At 41.4% G+C, this 19,457-nt stretch overlaps 1 protein-coding gene across 1 annotated transcript; it reads right to left on the bottom strand.

Annotated features, from left to right (window-relative positions):
• Positions 1–7,189: 7,189 nt before the first annotated feature.
• On the bottom strand, positions 7,190–19,457 carry LOC121529433 (potassium voltage-gated channel subfamily A member 7-like). Its single transcript, XM_041817287.1, has 3 exons — positions 19,291–19,457; positions 15,936–16,662; positions 7,190–10,076 (listed from the first exon to the last, which is right to left on the bottom strand). The coding sequence occupies exons 2-3, from the start codon at positions 16,623–16,625 to the stop codon at positions 9,168–9,170; spliced, it is 1,599 nt and encodes a 532-aa protein (XP_041673221.1). The 5' UTR covers positions 16,626–16,662; positions 19,291–19,457; the 3' UTR covers positions 7,190–9,167.

Below are 19,457 nucleotides of genomic sequence, written 5' to 3' on the forward strand. Positions count from 1 at the left end.
TGCCTCGTAAGTAACGTGTGCAATCTGTGGAGGGATTTGCAGTCGAAAGGGGACACGCGTCAGTGTTTGGTGACTAAAGACGCAGACAAAGATATTACTGGAGGGAAGATTTACAACAAACACACAGACAAAACGCACACGATACGCACACTTACACATTGATGAGACAAAGACACACTGAGATTCCAGCACACTTAATCCGCTCAAAGAAGAGTTAGAGATGGGTAGAAGCAGGAAAGAGTGAGGGATGGGAGAGGAATCGGAGGGCGGCAGATGGCCAGAAAGACGTCAATCCTTTTCATTCTTCCCAGACAGCATAAGGGCACTGTGGGTAATTGCGAACAGGGCTGACGTTAGCTTAGCACGTCAGCCGGGAGATCCGAGTTTAGGTGGAGGGAAAAGGTGAAGCGGGCCTTCACCTAGCGGAAATCTGTCATCTGTGTCGAGGTTTGTCTAAAATACGTGAAATTCAAATTAGTGATGCCATTGTGGCTGATTGTAGTGAAACAGTAATCTGTCCTGTAGCATGACAGAGCTGTGCCTCAGCTATATGACACGAGGATATCACACCATCTGAGGCGACAGGGGGGTCAGGAATTTAATCACTGCAGCCATCATCATCGAGAGCGAGCGCATGTGTATTTGCTGGGGTTAAGGGGTGCATCATCTGCTCAAAAAACCCTGGTCTATTTTTAAAACATTCACTTCTGTCTTTAGCTGTTATTTTAATTTGAAGAGAAAGGGAAGTTTGAAACCAACGCTACAAGTCTGCCATCACAATTAAAGAGTATCAGAACTCTGGCATTCATAGAAGGGGTGGAAACTAAAAAAGTCTCAGATGAAAATAAAATTTGTCCTGCAAAGAGAAAGTTCAATCTTGTACAGTTTGTGGCATTTGCTTTTCATAGGCCAGTAGCTTTTTCCTACCAATTTCACAATTACACCAACAGGGACTGTGGTGACATTGTGTACAAATACATGTTCTTCACTATGGAGTTGGCCCCCCTTTTGCAGCTATAATGGCCTCCATGTTTTTTGGAAGGTTTTCCACAAGATTTGGGAGTGTTTCTGTGAGAATTTGTGCCCATTCACTCTGTAGGGCATTTATGAGGTCCGGCACTGATGTTGGACAAGAGCGTTTGGCTCGCTGCTCCAGTTCATCCCAGAGGTGCTCGATGAGGTTGACATCCGGGGTCTGTGCAGGCCAGTCTAGTTCCTCCACACCATACTCATCAAGCCATGTCTCTATAGTCCTTGCTTTGTGCACTGGAGGACAGTCATGTTGGAATAGAAAAGGGCCTCCCCCAAACTGTTGCCACAAAGTTGGACGCATAGCATTGTCCAACATGTCTTTGAATATTGAAGCATTAAGATAAGCCTTCACTGGAGATAAGGGGCCTAGACCAGTGTTTCCCAACCATTTTTCCTTGGAGGCCCTGCTACATGTACCTAAGAAAAGTGACCCCCCCCCAGAACCCAAGAGAGGAGAAAAAGTGGCACACTGCTGCCAAAAATCAATATAGATTTTACATGTTTCTCTGATAAAACCCTGAAAAGAAGCCTATGCACACTTTTCTTATCTAAAGACCTCTGTATAAACTATTCAATACTGCTTTTTCATGGTTTTAGTCAATATTTGCAAATCTAATTTTGGCAGCCTCAAAGTAGACAAAGCCTCGTGCCCCCCATAAGATCTTTGGTGCCCCCCAGGGGGGTCCCAGACCCCAGGTTGGGAACCAATGGCCAAGACCAAACCCTGAAAAACAGCCCTTTTCTATTAACCCTCCTCCAACAAACTTAACAGTTGGCACAATGCAGGCAGACAGGTAACGTTCTCCCAGCATTTGCCAAACCGAGAAGAGTGATTCATCACTCCACATTTCCACTGCTCCCCAGTCCAGTGTCTGTGCGCTTTACAACAATCCATCCGATGCTTGGCATCTGATTTTGTGATAAGAGGCATGCATGCAGCTGCTCTGCCATGGAAGCCCATTCCATGAAGCTCCCACCACGCAGTTTCTGCGCTTACATTAATGCAAGTGGAAGTTCAGAACTCTTCAAAAATGGAATCAGCAGTGTTGGCGACTTTTATGCACCATGCGCCTTAGCAGTCTTCTGTGATTTCACATGGTCCTCTGTTTCGTTGCTGAGTTGCTGTTGTTCCTAAACGCTTCTACTTTCTAATAACAGTTGACTGTGGAATATCCAGCAGGGATGAAACTTAACAAACCATCTTATTGCAAAGGTGGCATCCATCACAATAACACGCTTGATGTCACTGAGCTCTTCAGAACGACCCATTCGATATTACAAATGTTTGTAAATGGAGACTGCATGGCTAGGTGTTTGATTTTCTACACATGTGGCAACAGGTCTGATTGAAATACCTGATTTCAATAAGTCACAGGTGTGGTCAAATACTTCTGTCCATAAAGTGTATAATAACCTCTAAATCTAGATAGAGTTTGTGAAATGCATAATGTCCAAGACTAATAATTAGATTTTAGACATGATAGTATGTTTGAAAAACCCTAAGACAGAGTTAACCCGGTTATTCATGTATCCTGTTTTCAGTCTCCACAAAGGACTCAATCAATCAATTAAACTATTTGTATGTAATGAATGTTTTTTCAAGATACTTGTTGCACTTGATGGGTCAAGACGAAAGACTGTGATAGTTTTGACCTTGTGCTTCCAAAATATGTGCAGTTTATCCTTGAGCCACAGCGGACATTTGTGGAAAGTTTCAGGAAAATACCCAAAAGCATTATTGAGACATTCACAAGAGCGGCCTGGATGTGCTGACAGAAGACCAAAAATCATAAGGCCTCTGGCCTGTGGCTGTCACTGGTATGTGGGCATAATTGCTGTACATTAAAAAAACATTCAGCTTTAGAATAGTACCTTTCCCTTTGCTCATGTAGCATAGCATGATGTCAAATATCTTCATCAAATATCTTAAATACATTACATGTGTGATTTGTTTGTGGCTTGAAATAACAAGCCTAAAATAATTCATTTAATTCACTGTTTTTTATTGAAATCTGTAAGCAATTTATTCTGTTGATATCATTCCATCTCCTGCCGCAAGAAACTAAACTTTCTTTTTTTGTGGTATGGAATGAAAATGATGTAAGTCATCTGGATTGTATCATATAAATGAAGACGATCATTTTAAGCAGGCTGCGTTCAGTTACTCTCATGTTTCTGTGAGCCAGAATCACAGGCAGCAGCAGGAATGGCACAGATGTCTGCTCTCGTGTGGTCAGCGGTGCTGTTTGAAAACACAGTCTGACATCTAGAGGCAGGATCACTCATCACATGCAGCGGGCTGTCAGCTTAACTCATAATCCTAACTGAGGCATACATGTATCTGTCTGAGTTTCTTAGTCATTATAATTTAGTTTTTTAAAGCCTAAAATCCATCTAGACTTCAGAAGACTTTATGATATCAGCACAGTACTTTTTTACCTAGCATTTGACATGAACAGCAATGAGATGATGACATGTAGGAGACTGTGTTTCTGTCTTTCTTCTTCATCATCCTCATCATCAATCTTTATTTTTATAGTGCTTATTTATAACAAATGTGATCCTAAGACACTTTACAAAAAGAGCTGCTGCAGTGGATCCCAGTTTGTTTTTTTAGCTTGGAGCCCTACCGCTTGAATTTGAAAATAATAATAATCCATACAAGAAAAAATGCAATATATTATAGCCAAAATTGGGCATAAGCCCTGTAAGCTGTTTGTAGATGATGTAACGTAACCATGAAGAACTCCAGATTGGGAGAAGAAAATGATTTCAAGCAGTGTTAATTTCGTCGACTAAAACTATGTCTAAAAGTGTTCTTCGACAGCCCTTTTTTCCATGACATAAACTAGACTAAGACTAACAAAAATAGATCTGTGATGACTAAAACTGACAAAAAGTAAGTTTAGTTATCCTCAAGATGGCTAAAACTAGACTAGAATGTAATGCAGTTTTCGTCGGACATTCAAAATACATATTTCTCTACTGGTGGTAAATCTGTCAAAACAATGCAGCTGTATCTCTTCAGTCTCTCAGCTGTAGAAAGCAGGGACCCCAGGTTTGGCAGAGAGCAGAGAACACACTACCATGATTTGGTACCAGATTTAGGCTAGAGAATAAATGCTTGGACTAAGATAAAGAATAAATTGTGAGGACTTTTTATGGACCAAAATTAGACTAAAATGTCTTGAGTTTTCGTCGACTAAAACTTGACGTGACTTGACTTGAAATGACTAAAATGTGACTAAAACTAATAAACATTTTTATAAAGACTAAAACTTAAAAATAGCTGCCAAAATTAACACCGATTCCAAGATGCCAAAATTTGTCCTGTTTACTTTTCTGAAGGGTGCTCCATTTATTCATTGTATTGATATATTTCAAATTAATCTGAGAAACCTCCCACACAAAGTGTTTGGGAAAGGCAGGATTTTTCAAAATTTCTTAATTTAATAAGAAATGTGGCCCAGTTCAGGAAAAAAAGTTATACTTTAGCTAAATGTTACACCAGCGGCAGCCATTGCTAGCCCCTCCCTGAACAACTAAAGTCTACCTGTAGCTACAGCCTCATTCTCCTCTTGATTATGATGTGATTGGTAAGGTCCATTCTCAAACTAGGCACAATAATTTCAGACTGGAGACTGGATTGGCCAATCAATCTGCTTTGCAAGGTTACCTAGTTACAGCTGTGCCAACTGTGGAAAAAAATATCTTGAGCTACTTTTGTGTCTCAAAAGTAGTAACATATTCTGGTTTTAAAAACTCAAAAGAAACAGCAGCAGACATGGATAAGCATGGAGGAGAGATAGACAACGCTTACATTTGATGTCTGTCCACCAGCAGTCTGGTTTGGTTAATGGTTTATGGTTAAGTTTGGTATGGTAAACCCTGATCATGTCCATCTCACTTCCCTTGTTATGATGGGAAATCTTTGTCTTTTTTGAGATCCTGATCAGTTGGCTCTTTTCAGAAATAATAGCTGGTCTTTTGGCTCTCAAAGGGCACTTAATTTGGTACCATTTTGGCTTTTGAAAAATTAACAAAATTGGAGGAAAGGAAACTGGCTCCAAAACGAGAGCCAGATCCTTTGTTCATTTAAAAGAGCTGTTATGATGCTACACCAGCAGAACAGGACTAGAGAGCCTGCAGCCTAGTTCCTCTCCCTACGTGATGCATATTTCTTTGATGTGTTAACTGCATTTCCTGGGATGAGTGTAAATCTCCCACTGTCTATGGGGTGTTTTTGTCCATGACTTACTGTCAAAGCTCCGCTCATTGTGCAACCAGCTCACTCTTGGTTGAACCAGCGTCAGCTGGGCTCCTGCAGCCAGCCTATTTATATGGCATCATCTGTTTAGGTTAAGATGTACACCCAAATCAGTGTTGAAGACAAATACTGCTGAATCAGTCCTTTGTTTTCCTTTGGTGTAGTGTGTCTTGTTTTTTTTTTTTTGCAGGGCATCCACTACTCTCTGGCCTCCTGTACTTCCACAGGTGTACCTCATAAAAGCTGCCCACTGTGTGTCAGTTAGTACAGGCTTCTTCATATATGACATGCTATTACTCAGTCACTTACCCCACAAGGTTTGTTTTTAAAATAGTATATTGGTATTTTCATTGAAATCATGTTTATTACAAAATGAGAATAGCTAGCCTATTAGTCTCACTTCACATGGCTGGACATGTAAGAGGTCTGCAGGACTGAGTCATTTGTGATATCAATCACTTCCACGCCAGGTAAATGAGTTAACCACCTGGTGCAAAAATTACCCTTTTTGTAAAGTCTAGGAATCATACTCAATGCATGTAGACATGACATGATGATAACTGCAGCACGGAAGTCCATTTAGAACTTTAATGTACTGACTTTCCTCCATTCCAATTGGTTCTTCTTTCTGTCCCCCATCTTACAATCACATGACTGAAAACAGCATATTTGCACAATCACAGAATGCATTAATATTTCTGAAATGATCAAGTTGACCTGCATGCAATCAGCTGGTACCCCCCCAAGGCTTCTTCCTTGCCCAGGTATATTTTCTATATGAAGTACATGGTGAACTCAGTTTATGTGTGCAAGCTGCAGGTAACATTCAGGAAAATTTACCTTGCTTGCCTCTTGAGAGCCATACTGCACCATCAGTACAGTGTTTGGCAACATTTAGAAAAGCTGGTAGGAAAAACTTCCTTTTAGTGGCAGAACTCTCAAGCAGAACTCATGTTGAACAGCCATCTGGTGGACAAACAGAGAAACACATCAGACAAAGAAAAGAGAAAGTAAAAAGTATAGACCTAGCTCACAGTCAAGGCTATCTGAGAGTTTGAGGTTTTTTAGACTTGAGTAAACATCATCACATTCCTCCTGGGTCGCTGCAAAGGAAGTCATCTGGAAGGAATTTAGGAATCCTTGAAATGAGTGATGAAAGTCAGACGGACAGTATATATACAAATGACAGCTCCATCTGTCCAGAGAATATGTAGGACCAGCCACACTTAAAGGAACAACTTAAAAAAAAAAAAAAAAAAAAAAATTGACAACCCATCAACCAAGCCTCCCCTTTAATTGGAATTTACACAATGTGAATTAACCAGCAAAATGTAGAGCTAGGCTAAAGTCACCATGGTTGCTTGTTAAGATTTTATACCTGCAGCTCGCTTGTTGCTGATAAGTGATTTAACTTTGATTTTTGGCCTTATAGAGCCATTCATTTTGACATGTCATTGCATAATAAACAGAGGTACTGCCATGTTGTTTACCTTTAAATTTGTCTTGATTTAGCCATGACAAAAGAGCATCAACAATATCTCACTGGAAAAATTAACACTGACAAGCAGCAATCAATCATATCCGACTATATCATGTATTTTTACTCCCTGGACTTCTGGAGTACAGTGTTTCTGCAGTCACATGGCTCTACAGTCCTTACAGGCCTTACCACCACATGCACCGAAATGTCAGCTGGCCCTGATCTATACCGTCTCTGACCTCCTCTCATCTTTCACCATACATCTTTCCAGGCCCTATCAGTGACACTATGTGACACTGTGTAACATACAAACTAGCTTACCACCAACAACATGAACTCTGTCTGCACCGCTGTCAGGCGATGAGCGATCTCTTTGTAGTCATCATCGACTTGGGCAGCAGCAACGCATTTCTGCCATAACTGTGACACGTACATGGGATTAACACCTGCAGAACTTACTGTACATTTAAGCACCATGCATGTGCACAGCTGGGGTAAAAGGTGCCAAAGTTCATCATACAATCCGGTATTATGTAGTAGATAACTATCATGTAGCATCTAGAGCTTTCTTTCAATGCCTCAGAACAAGAGTTCCTAAACTTTGACATACCTAAGACCCCCATTGAAGTAGCATCTATCAGGGACCTTCTATTAAAAAATGTCTTGAATTCCTTTTACATTACATCAAAAATAAAACACAACTTCTTCTTATGTTTCCTTCTTTTAATAACAATCAATGACCTCATTATTTGTTCATTTCATTAAGAATCATACTTGTAAACAGCCTTACTTCATTTCTATCTCCACAATAATCAGCAGTAATAGTAAACATACTTCTACCGATTCTTTCTTTATATTCATGTATTACATTCAGTATGTCTTTAGTGTATGGTAGTTGAAGGACTGGCACAGATATAGAACATGTGGATTCCAATATGCAGTAAAAATTAAAACTAAAAATGGACTTTTAAAATGCAGGTAAAACTGATATTATATGTCAGCGCTGATAGCTCAAAAAAGATGGCTATGGACACCCAGCCTTCTTTGTGTTTAAACTGTTTAATTTTATTTTGAAATTTTTGTTCTATCTTAAACTAAAGGTGGCTGACTTCCTGTTTGGGCAAAGACCCATTTTCTTTTTAAAGCAAATAACAAATTTTGGGTAGATCTAAGAGTATGGCATGAACTTAGCCACAGAAAAAGGAACTTGTTATGGCATGAAAAGGTAATAAGGGAACATTTAAAAGGTAAATGTTTGATATCAAAAGCAAATAGCAAATAGGCAATTTGGCACTGGGCTTTGACCTGGCAGAAGCAGGCACGCTTCTATTAACCATACAAAGCGGATGTATTGAACAGATTCCTTGTCTGTTAACAAGCAAATCCATTTTGCAAAGTTCCAGTCTGAAATGATCGTGTCTAGTCTGAGAATGGGCCAGACCAATCAGCGTAATTTCAGGAAAAAGAGGCCATGGATAAGGCCGGGTGTTAGTTGCAGTAGAAGTTGTCTGCAAAGGCTGCTGCTGGTTTCAGGATTAGCTTGGATGTAGCTACAGTACAGGAACATTTCTATCAGAACTGGATGAAATTTCTTTATTAAATAAAGAGCAAAGAACAGAACTGAAAGATTTTCATGACAGAAAAGATGTTTTTGCTCTTCCCCTGGCATGAGTTTGTGATAGTTACCAGTTATAGTTGTACTATAACCCAGTATACACAAAGGCTGTTGCTAGTGTAGTAATGAGTTTGGATGTAGCTATAGTAAAGCGGGACTATGCCGCATTTCTTCATTAAAACAAGAGCAAAGTTACCCCACTGAAAGCTTTTTTTTTTGCAGAGAAGTTTTTGCTCTTCTCCCAACTGGCTTTGGCATGAGTTTTGTCCACCAAAAACTGATGAACTTTCGTCCAGTCACTTTCCGAGGATTTTGAAAATTCCCACCCTTCCCAGATGCTTGTATGAGAGGTTTCCCAGATGAATGTAAAATATATTCCATGCAGTGGATAGATTGAACAGTCTATCTGGCATGTCAGGTTATGGAAACATAGCTTACTGACTGATTTAAGACGTCTTTATCACGCATCATTTTATGTATAACTATCTGCAAAGTTCTGTAAAGACTGTTTATTTTTAATTGATAATCCAGACTCGTTCTGTGTTGTGTGTATCTTTGAGTCAAATACAATGAAGTAAAAATCTTTAAAGTAAAGATCACGAACATTTGAAAGGCAAAAACTAAGGATCATGTCAAAGCAAGTCTTGTCTACACATGGCACACTTTTCCTTTGGTGTCACCCCAGTTAATCTGGATCTTTAAGTCATGCTCGTTGTCTTTTTTAGATGTTCTGGAGTGATAATCCAATGACACTCAGTCTGCTCTGCTTTCAGTCACACTTGGGTCACCAGAGGCTCTTTGAGGTAGAAGTTGATTCCTCTCTGATCTCCAACACCTGGCAGGAGACTCCCATTGATCGGTGGGAAGTTCTGCTCATAGAAAGGGGCATAATCTTCCAGGTTCTCAGGCACATCTGCCTCTCCTTCCTCATTATGATCATCTCCATCGTCCTCCCCATCTTTCTCCCACAGGGATGTGGCGACATGGTGGTACTGTGTCGTGTCCTCACACTCCATTCCTCTGTGGTAGAAGTAGCTGAAGTTGGAAACAATGACTGGCACTGGCAAAGAGATGGTGAGCACACCAGCAATGGCACACATAGAGCCCACCAGCTTCCCCCCGACCGTCTCTGGGTACATGTCACCATAACCGACTGTTGTCATTGAAACCACAGCCCACCAGAAGGCCTCAGGGATGCTGGTGAACGCCGTATCAGGACTATCCACTTCAGCAAAGTAGGCAGCACTAGAGAAGAGTATAACTCCAATGAAGAGGAAGAAGATGAGTAGGGCGAGCTCTCTGAGGCTAGCCTTCAGCGTCTGTCCCAGGATCTGTAGACCCTTTGAGTGGCGAGACAGCTTGAAGATCCTGAAGACCCTTACCAGCCTGATTATCCTGATTAGGGCTAGGGACACTGATGGTTGTGCGCCTTTGTCCTTTGCCAGCTCAGTGCCCAGCGTGACAAAATAGGGAATGATGGCGAAGAAGTCGATGGTGTTCATGACGTCTTTGAAGAAAAGTGCCTTGCTTGGAGCGCAGGTGAAACGCACGATAAGTTCAAAGGAGAACCAGAGGATGCAGATGGTCTCCACTATGAAGAAAGGGTCCTGGAAAGGGGTGAAGCCTGGTGGGATCAAGATGGTTTCATTTGGATTGGTCGGGTGAGGTATGGTGGTGAATTGCTGGAAAGACAAGGAATAAAGAAAAGTGTTTGCAGTTGCACAGAAAGATTTAAATGAACCATCTCCTATAGGCTAACACATAGATGTATGTCATCATCTGTTGTTCATCAAGTGTGAGCTGCAAAGGAATAGGAGTCTAAAGGGGAAAGCATGGCTATAACGAATATCCCCATGGGGACTTTATTTACAGGAGAGTGAGCTGGAAAAAAACAAGGTGGAAGTAAAGGGGAAAGAGATAGAGGATAGGTGAGAAGAAGCGATAATTACATGACTTGGTCTTGAGTACATTTGGAGAATGATATTAGTCATCAGGATCCGAGAGACCGGTGATACTGTGTTAACTTTCTTCTCTTCTCCATTTTCACTCCGCTGGCTTTATGTTTCCTTGACTTTATGTAAATTGGTACCTCTATATTTAAACACAAACAAAAAAACATTAAGTTCATGTGACTGAGGGTTGCGTTACACCCAGACACCAGTACAGCCAAGGCATCTGACACCCAATTTAACTCAGTCACTTGTTTCTCTCTGGGAAGGACTTACAGGTTTGGAATGACTAGGGATAAATGTCTTTTAACAAGTTAGATAGAGTTACTCAAAGCCTTGGTTGCCTTTATATTGCCTTAACGCTGGGTATTTTTATGTTTTTATGATTCTCCCTGCCCCTCAGCCTCATGACCCACTAAACCAAAAGTTTTTGCATTTTAAAGTATCAGTCCAAACAAATCATAGTCATCCAAATTTCAAGATGATTGTAGCACAGCAATCTTTCTTAAGCTATTAAGATTCCCATCTCCACTACTCTTCTGTTCCACTTATCATTTTCCTAATGGCGACTTTAGGAGCTGCTTTTTACACTTGTGGTGCCTATTTTCCTTACAAAAAACATCATCAGTGTTTGCAGAGTTTTCAGTGCTCAGCTTCTGCGTATCTCTAGGATATAATTTCCAAGTCTAAAGCTGCTGCATATGCCACAAAATGAAACCCATTAGTTGTGATATTTTCTCTGTAAAGCATCTTTAAATAAAAGGTACTGAGCCTTTGAATTGAACATGTCAGGTATTAAGCCTATGGACTGGCTTAAGACAGACCAAGAGAAGTGGGCCTGTGTCCACCGGTGGAGATTTCTGCACTGGCAGCTGCTATGACCTCAATTCAGAGCACATTCCATGCTTAATGGTGCTTGTTGCTAGGTTATAGAAGTTGTTTCAAAGCCCTTCCCTCTCCCTTAGACTCAGAATCAAGTCCTGGCATTAGAAGCAGCTCAAAACCTGGCAGCTGTACCCTCAGAAAACAAGTCTGTATGCATTAGATAACAGCAAAAGGGGTAGTTTCACCCCCACCAATGTTATTAAGAAAGACTATACTATATATATGAAGTATGAGCGTGGCAATGCTCTTATTTAAAAGAGTTATTTTTGGGGCTTTTTTCTCTCTAATACAGGGATGGGACAATGGATAGAGCCAGAAACAGATGTGACAGTGGGGAATGACATGTAGTGAAAGAGCCACGGACAAGACTTGAACTTGGGGCGCTTGATTGCATGGGGCAGTAGTGTAGTGTAGACCTGTGGTTTTCATTAGGTCCGCCATAGAAATGTAACCTTGCAAAGCAGATTGATACGCCCGTTTCCGTGTTTCTCACTGGCGAATCCATCGTGCTAAGCTCCCATCTGAACCGTTTGGGCCCAATTAGAAAGTGACAGGACCAATCAGAGAGGCAGAACTTTCTGGCGCAGCAGAGTCGTGACATAAACAAGCAGCAGTCAACATATATAACATATATTATTTCAACAACTAGAGTTATTGTAATATGTGTTAAATAGGATATTTTTCATGGATATTGATATGGTGTTGCTTAGATTTTGACTCAATCTCAGGTGTGCCTTGGTCAAAAAAGTTTGAAAACCACTGGAATAGAAAGTAGAAGTCCAGCATTGTCAGCATGAAGCATCCTGAGCATCACCTGTTTATGTCGTCATGCTCACAGTGTTTTCAGTTGAAAGAAGTTCAACTTTTGTAACAGTGCTGGCTTGTCAATGTCGCTTCCTCCTCAAACTCAAAAAGGGGCTGGAATTGTGATAATCGCAGACAAAAACCCAATCCAACCCATCTTTTCAAGGACAAAGTTACAGGTCTGCAGCTGCTGCCTCTAATTTACAAAGAAAATGTAAAGCATGTGGAGCTGTATAAAAATGTAGGCATTACGGATACTACTGATGAAAGCAAAGCCAACTTTCATAACCTGGCAACAATAAATACCACAAGACAAGAAGCCTCCTGAAACAGAGGTTTTGAGCATCGGCTGGCAGCACCCAAGCCAGCATGTCCATATGAGCCCCAAATGTGTCATACGTAATCTGCAAATATGGGTACCAAGTGGGTTTGTCTGTAGGTTCCATGGTGGCCCCACCTGTGATTGCACATGTGGACTTCTTGTGCAAAAACAAAATAATGACGAACAGAAATTGTAAACCCATATGGGTCTAATAAACAGTAATGTGCATAAGTCATAGGCACATTTGGGTAAAAAATTGAGGCCACAGTAAGGTGTAAATGTTGTCAAGCTGCCTGAGGTAACCATTGGGAAGGAAGGAGGACTGACACAACCCAGGTCATGCCCTGGATATCCTTGCATGTTACCAGGGGCATGGGAAAATTATCTGTTGAAGAAAAAAAGTCAACTCCTTTAGGATGGAGTAAGTAGTGGATGTGGCGAGTTAGCATGGCTTAGGGTACCATCCGGGTGGGTAGTGGGGCTGCCATGAGCCCCTGATCATGCTGTTGATATCCCAAGAGTCTCCGGACGCATTACCAGGGGTGAAAAGGCCTGGACAAAAGGGATGCCATTTAGCATGCTCTTGGCTGCTGAGCAAAACATGTGTTGAGCTTGACTCAGGGTGCCCTCCTCCCCCCTCTTCAAACCCAGGGTTGTGGCACACTGGGCCCCATGACGAATCCTTAGCACCCTACGTGCCTCAAACATATGACTGTGGGTTGAAGTCCACTTGGAAAATTAAGCCATGGAACCCACTGACAAATCCACATGGGACCCTTTTGCATGTAACCCATATAGGGTTTATATGGACATGCAGACCCTAAACCTCTAAAGCATATGTTTTCAAAGTGTGGCCCGCAAGCCAATGGCGGCCTGCAATTGTTAGTTTTAATCCAACTGTACATTGCTTTGAAAGGATGAATCTCTGTTTCACGGTCTTTAGCAGCATCTATAGGGATAGGCGGTAATTACAGGTGTGGTTTAGACCTCACTCCCAGAGGTCCATGGTGCCAGGTTTAGCCTCATTTATTAATTAAAATGTGTTTATTGCACATTACTGGATGCAGACCAATAAATGTAAACTGTAGAGATGCAACCTAGTCATTAAAATGATTACAAATGAAATTTTTTCTGTTGTTTTCCTTTTTTTTTCCTACAGCAGCCCTCAGCCCAATGTTGGGTTCCTAAATTGGCCCTCAGCTATCAAAACTTTGAGAACCCCTGCTCTAAAGTAAAGTAGAGGATGAGGAGCTTGAGCTACAGAGGGATAGATAAAGAGAGTGGGAAACAGTGCCCAGAGATAAAAACTCTAAAGGCCAAGAAGAAACTAACCATCTTTGATCCATCTTTGAAGAAGCCACCAAAACCCTTAGAGGAGCTGCATACCTTTGAATAAATACACAAAGATATTGCCATCCAAGAAGACTTCACTTAATGCTTCATATGCATTTCCATTTGGCATGGGTCATCCTGATCAACTCTGCTGAGGATAGAAGCAGACAGCAGCAACTTTATTCAAAACACTGGACCGAAAAGGTTCTGTTCTCTGGCTACCTTGATTAAGGAGGCCAAAGATGCTCATGTTGTGCTGCTGTCCCGACTGCTGTCAGCTTTCTTCACCTCAGCATCTCTACTGGTGTGGCCAAATGCTGAACGCTATTTTTGTTCTATTTTGGTTTTGACTATGACAATAATTTTGTGTCTTCACTGCACTGAAGGCATGGCTGTAAAATGCAATCAAATACTAGTGTTCTTAAACTTCTAAAAGGACATGAAAGTTAACATCTTGGAGCAAATATTATCTATCAAATCAGCTTTTGTCAGTGGGCTATTGACCACCATCTGGAGAATGAGTAATTGCGTGGGGACGGCTTAGCCTGTAGGTTTTGTTACTGACGCTTTTAAAGCTTCAAATACTCTGATCACATGAGCCTACCTATCTATGTATGGTAGTAACGGAGCAGCATTGGTGGTGATGGGGAACATAAATCCTGTGAGTGCTGCGATGTATCACTTCAGCAGATTTTACCTCGTCTCCAGGCTATCAGAGTGTGCGCGAGGCTAATTTCATTTTGTGGCGGTCATCAGAAAAGTTGATCTGCAAGCCTCTTTTCAATGCTGTTTTCCACCTATGAGTCATACCATTTATTAATACAGACATTCGTTTATGTGTTGATGTGCCCTTAGGGTTGTTCTTTCTCTATATATAGCCCTTTAGATCTCCAAGGGGTAACACGAGACAAGCTCATCTCTTTCCTTTCCTTCACACTTGCTTCTTACTCCTTCCACTCTATCTCTTCTAAGTACTTTTGAAATACCCATCCCACCTGAGTGCATTTGTTGGCTCTGGCTCTGGCAGTCATCACTGAGTGTCCGACAAGGCATATCATCTCTACAGCCTGTCTCTCCTCCAGATAAAAAGTCTGTTTCTTTTCTTACTCTTGTCTTTTTCACACCAGCAGTTTAACTGCCATCTTCTCTTTCATTCCTTCTACTAAATCAGAGCCGATCAGATTTAACGAGGAGTCCAAAATAATCTCAGGAAAACTTCCCTGATGCCTTCCCTACTCTGTCTTTAACTTTCCCGCCACTCTATTTTGAACTTGATATTGTTTTTTCCTCTGAATATTTTGAGGTTTTCTCTTCTTTAACCCTCTCTCTTAGACTTGTGATGAAAGAGCTGGTTTATGTATGACAAGCTGACGCCTGTCAGCACCTGTTGTCTTTCTATGTTCACCTCATCACCTCCTCTAAGTGGTTCAAACTATCCTCTCTGCACCCTGTCAATCGCCTGCCTGCCCTTCTTCTGTCATCTTGGTGTCTTGCTATGTTATGTGAATGTCCAATGACTTAATCTCCATCTTCATCCTTATGAATGCTTTCTGTTGCCGCTTTAAGATTTCCAGTTGAAGCTGGGGTATTTACGGCCCTGTTCAGCCTCATTTATGCTTCTGTGTTGAATCTGTGCTGCAGTATAAAGTGCAGATTTGGACAGCCCTGGACTACGTGAAAAGGCACAAAGCAAACGTGCACCTTCTCAAAAATATAACAATAGGAAAAAGTTTTAGACTTTAAGCCCTAGGAGTTGTCCACCCAGTAGAACTGAATTACTGTCAGTCAGTTTATGTATGTCAAGAGGCACATTTTCCAGAGTAGTACGGGACTGGGATCATAAAACAAACTAGCAAGAAATGTGGCAGTCAGACCAGGAACTGGCATAAAAAATCCACCTACTGAATAGCATCTTGGTGGCGTATTGCAAAGTGATGCACAAACACCAATGCAGAAGTATGCAGTTCTCACAATGATGTTTACATCTATGGCATAAATCTGACGCAGAAGTATTATCCAGGCTTTACACCTAGCCAAAATGTATCATCCACAGGGCAGAATAGTAGAGCGATTTAATTGCACCCCTGACCTGCCCCATATATGTGAGGCTTCCAATGTTTGCCTACACAACATGTTTGTTGCAACCTCCTAAGCTCTATCAAGCATTGAGAATTCACTCACTCGGCAATCAATATTAAGATGCATTGTGTAAAGAAAAAGTAACTCGTGTTAGCATGATGCATCCTCACCTCCCTCAGTTCCTTCTCATTCCTGAACTCAGGCAGAGTCTCCAAGCAGAAGATGAGAATCGAGATCACAATGACCATGACGCTAATAATGGCAATGATCCTAGCTGCACCAGAAGACTCCGGGTACTCAAACAGCATCCAGAGGCGGCGCTGTAAATCATTAGTAGGTAAGGGTCTCTCCTCTTCCTTAGCGAAGCCTTCGTCCTCTTTGTATCGATCAATGACTTCCTCTCCAAGCTCGTAGAAGCGCAGCTCCTCTAGGAACATATCCAGAGGGACATTGGCCGGCCTCCTTAGCCTCCCACCAGACTGGTAGTAGTACAGGATGGCGTCGAAGCACACTCGGCTCCTGTCCAAGAAGAGTTCGTTCCGCAGAGGGTCAAAGTAGCGAAGGCGACGCTTAGGGTCACCCAGCAGAGAGTCAGGGAACTGGGCGAGGGTGCGGAGCTGTGTCTCGTAGCGCATCCCGGACACGTTGATGGCGAGACGTTCAGACAAAGACCAGCCGTTTCTCAACAGGCAGCGACGGTTCTTCTTCTCTGTGCTTGGCTCTTTCTCAGAGCTCTCCTTCTCCAGCTTGTTGTTCTTGTCTTTTGAACGCTTTTCATCATCAGTGATCTCCTTGGCTTTCTGTTTGTCTGCTGTCGGCCCTCCACCTCCTTTTCCTCCTCCTTTGTCTTGATTATCCATATTTCTCAATCTTGTCTTTCCGTTTGCAGCTCTTTCTCTAGAGAGAAAAAGATCAAGGTCATCAAGGCAGAAGTGTCTAGAATTGTTATTTAGATTTAGTCATAAATCATAAAGCAAGATGGCACAGTCTTTGGGTCTGAGAGGCAGAATGTTGATGAGAATTTGCGGTTTAATTCAGGGCTATATAAACATGAAAAGCAAAGGTGTTGTACCTTGCAATTGATAAGTCCATAACTCCATAAAACTTCAACGCAACTAGTGAAATTTTTCACCACAACATTACCAAGCATATTAACTACAAGCTCCCTGGTAAGATTTTTGGACGTCCACTTTGTGAGGATGAACTTTAGTGACTGAACTTGCAACCAGTGGCAGAAAACAATTAAAACCATTAGTTGCAAAAGAAAGCAGCTTCAAGTTTGAGGTAATTTTTTAATCAATACAGACATTTCAGTGCAAAATTTGAGCATATTGTAGCTTTAAAGTTTGTAAAACCAATCAAGTGTACTGCATGTTAAGATATGCCTAGTAATAGAAAATGCTCTAAGAAAAATACGCCCTTTATCACAATTTTACATCAATGGTGACAAGGAAAAAGCCCATCACTGCTGTGAATTTTGGGGTTACCAATCAGGAGGGCCCTGGTCACCCCTGGCCACCATTAGATCCACCCCTGGTGAGCAGGAGGATCGTTTTCACACTCACACAAAACAAACTACACAAAGCTGCCAAACTATTGGAGTTTTGGTGCTTAAAGATGATTGGCCAGGGATGCTTGGCAAATTAGACCCAGAGAAGGAGATGGTGGAAAAAAACTAGCACGATTCATGCTGATGCTGTAATCTTTTCGTCTTTATCGTCAAGCCATTATGAATCAAGATATAATTTGGTTGTCTTTATGTTGACTATTTATGTTGCCGTCTAACCTGACACAACCTGACAACCTTCCATAGATGCTGTTTGGAAAAGGGCAGAGCCCTTGAAAAAAAAAACCTCGGAGGGTGATTGGATGAACGTTCTGTCTGTCACATCTTTACGGGCAAATCAGAGCAACAAAAAACATGATGTAGTCACTACCGAGGAGTAAAATTCATGAAGAACTGCATAACACGATCCATGGCGACTATAGACATGTCAGTACACGACTTTTGTTGTCTTTGAAAAGAATACAACTCAATGCTGTTTTCTGTTCTTCTTTTAACAAAGAAATGACATCAAGTTCTGATAAAACATATGCTTTAGCGGCATCCATCGACCTCTTCTCGCTGCTTGCATACATCACGACTCTGCCGCACTCAAAAGTACTGACCCTCGACGCTGATTGGTTCTGTCACTTTCTAACCGGGCCCAAACGGTTCAGATGGGAGCTTTGCAAGATGGATATTCCAGTGAGAAATACAGAAACGGGCGAATCCATCTGCTTTGCAAGGTTAGTTGCCGTCTTAGTTCAGCCATGAAAAATAAGCATGTCCTCTTATCAAAATGTTTGTTTACAGAAATCAAAGTAGCGCCACCAAGTGTTGAAACTAGTACACTACAGTCAAACACAAATGTCTTGTTTTAATGCAGGCCATATCCCATGTTAATTTTAGTATGTGCTGCAGACAGATGATAAAATGAGCTGCAGTTGGCCTTGAAGCCATAGCTTGGACATCCATGGTTTAGGGACGTCCAAACAACAGTCAATGAAATATTAAAATACCACATCAGTCCGGAAATATTATTCTTGATTCCAGAAAGAAGGGTATCTTGTAGTTGCAATTTCTTTAAAAGTTCATATCCAAATGTAAACACTAGAGGGCTCTGTCAAAGGTTATGATCAGGAGCACGGTCAGTCGTTGAAAAATAAACGAATGCTCAACATAACATGACAACAGAGCAGGTTTTTTATTGTGGTTGTGAAATACAGAATCAGAAACTTTCTAATGAAATTTCTGTCTGAAATTGTGTCATACTTTAAATATTTAAAGTCTGATTAAGGGGTTTATGGCTTATTTTTGAGGACAGTTGACATAGTAGATAATCAGTGAGAGAAAGGAGCTACTGGTTGGACTTGACTGACCATCCGCTTGGAGGACTGTAGCCTTTGTACATAGAGTAGTCACCCCAACATTGTTTCATAGCAAATCACCGCCTTTTCCCTCACAAATACATGCTCGAAAAGACAATTTCAGTCCAGGCTGACAATAAAATTGTCCTAACATGCATGTCACAGCAGAAGGTTTTTACCATTTAATGCAAGACAAGATGTGAAAAGACAGTGGACAGATGTTGGACGAAGCTACATAATCTGTGACTGTAATGACAGTTTTTACCTTGAAATCAGTGCTACCTGTATTTTGAAGTAAAAGCAGGATCCTCTGAGTCTGAAGCAGCGTCATCATGTGTGCAAAAATCACACCAGTCGCTCACAGTTCAGGTGATATGAACTTTGTAACCCCTGTCCACTTGATGCTGTGAATTTTGTCAGTTATTTCCTTTTGCATACTCTGACTTCTTGTTGAAATTTTACAAAGGAGCTGGTAGGATAAGTCCTGAATGAATCAGGGTGAAATAATCAGCCCACTTCAATTTTTTTCAGGAGTATGTTTTAAACAAAACATGTCACATGATGCAAAAAGTTCTTGACATGCATTCACTTTCATGCTCATCACCAGTTTATCACCTTGTCCAGGGAGTCCTGAAGAAACCAACTCCTCCTCTCAGTCGTACCTCCCCAAACTGCTGTTAAACTAATTACACCTCCACAGAGCAAGCATGGCTCTCCTACTGTACATCCACCTCAGGGAGCCTTTTGGTCTGACCCTTCCTTCTGTCTGAGACAGTTTGTGT

Source organism: Cheilinus undulatus, linkage group 21 (genome assembly GCF_018320785.1).
Source record: "Cheilinus undulatus linkage group 21, ASM1832078v1, whole genome shotgun sequence".
Lineage (NCBI taxonomy): Eukaryota > Metazoa > Chordata > Actinopteri > Labriformes > Labridae > Cheilinus > Cheilinus undulatus.

Excerpts from the sequence above, each read along its gene's own strand:
- LOC121529433 (XM_041817287.1), bottom strand. The coding sequence starts at position 16,625 with ATGGATAATCAAGACAAAGGAGGAGGAAAAGGAGGTGGAGGGCCGACA. Across the intron at positions 10,077-15,935 it reads ATGAGAAGGAACTGAGGGAG|CAATTCACCACCATACCTCA; the intron begins GTGAGGATGCAT and ends TTGTCTTTCCAG.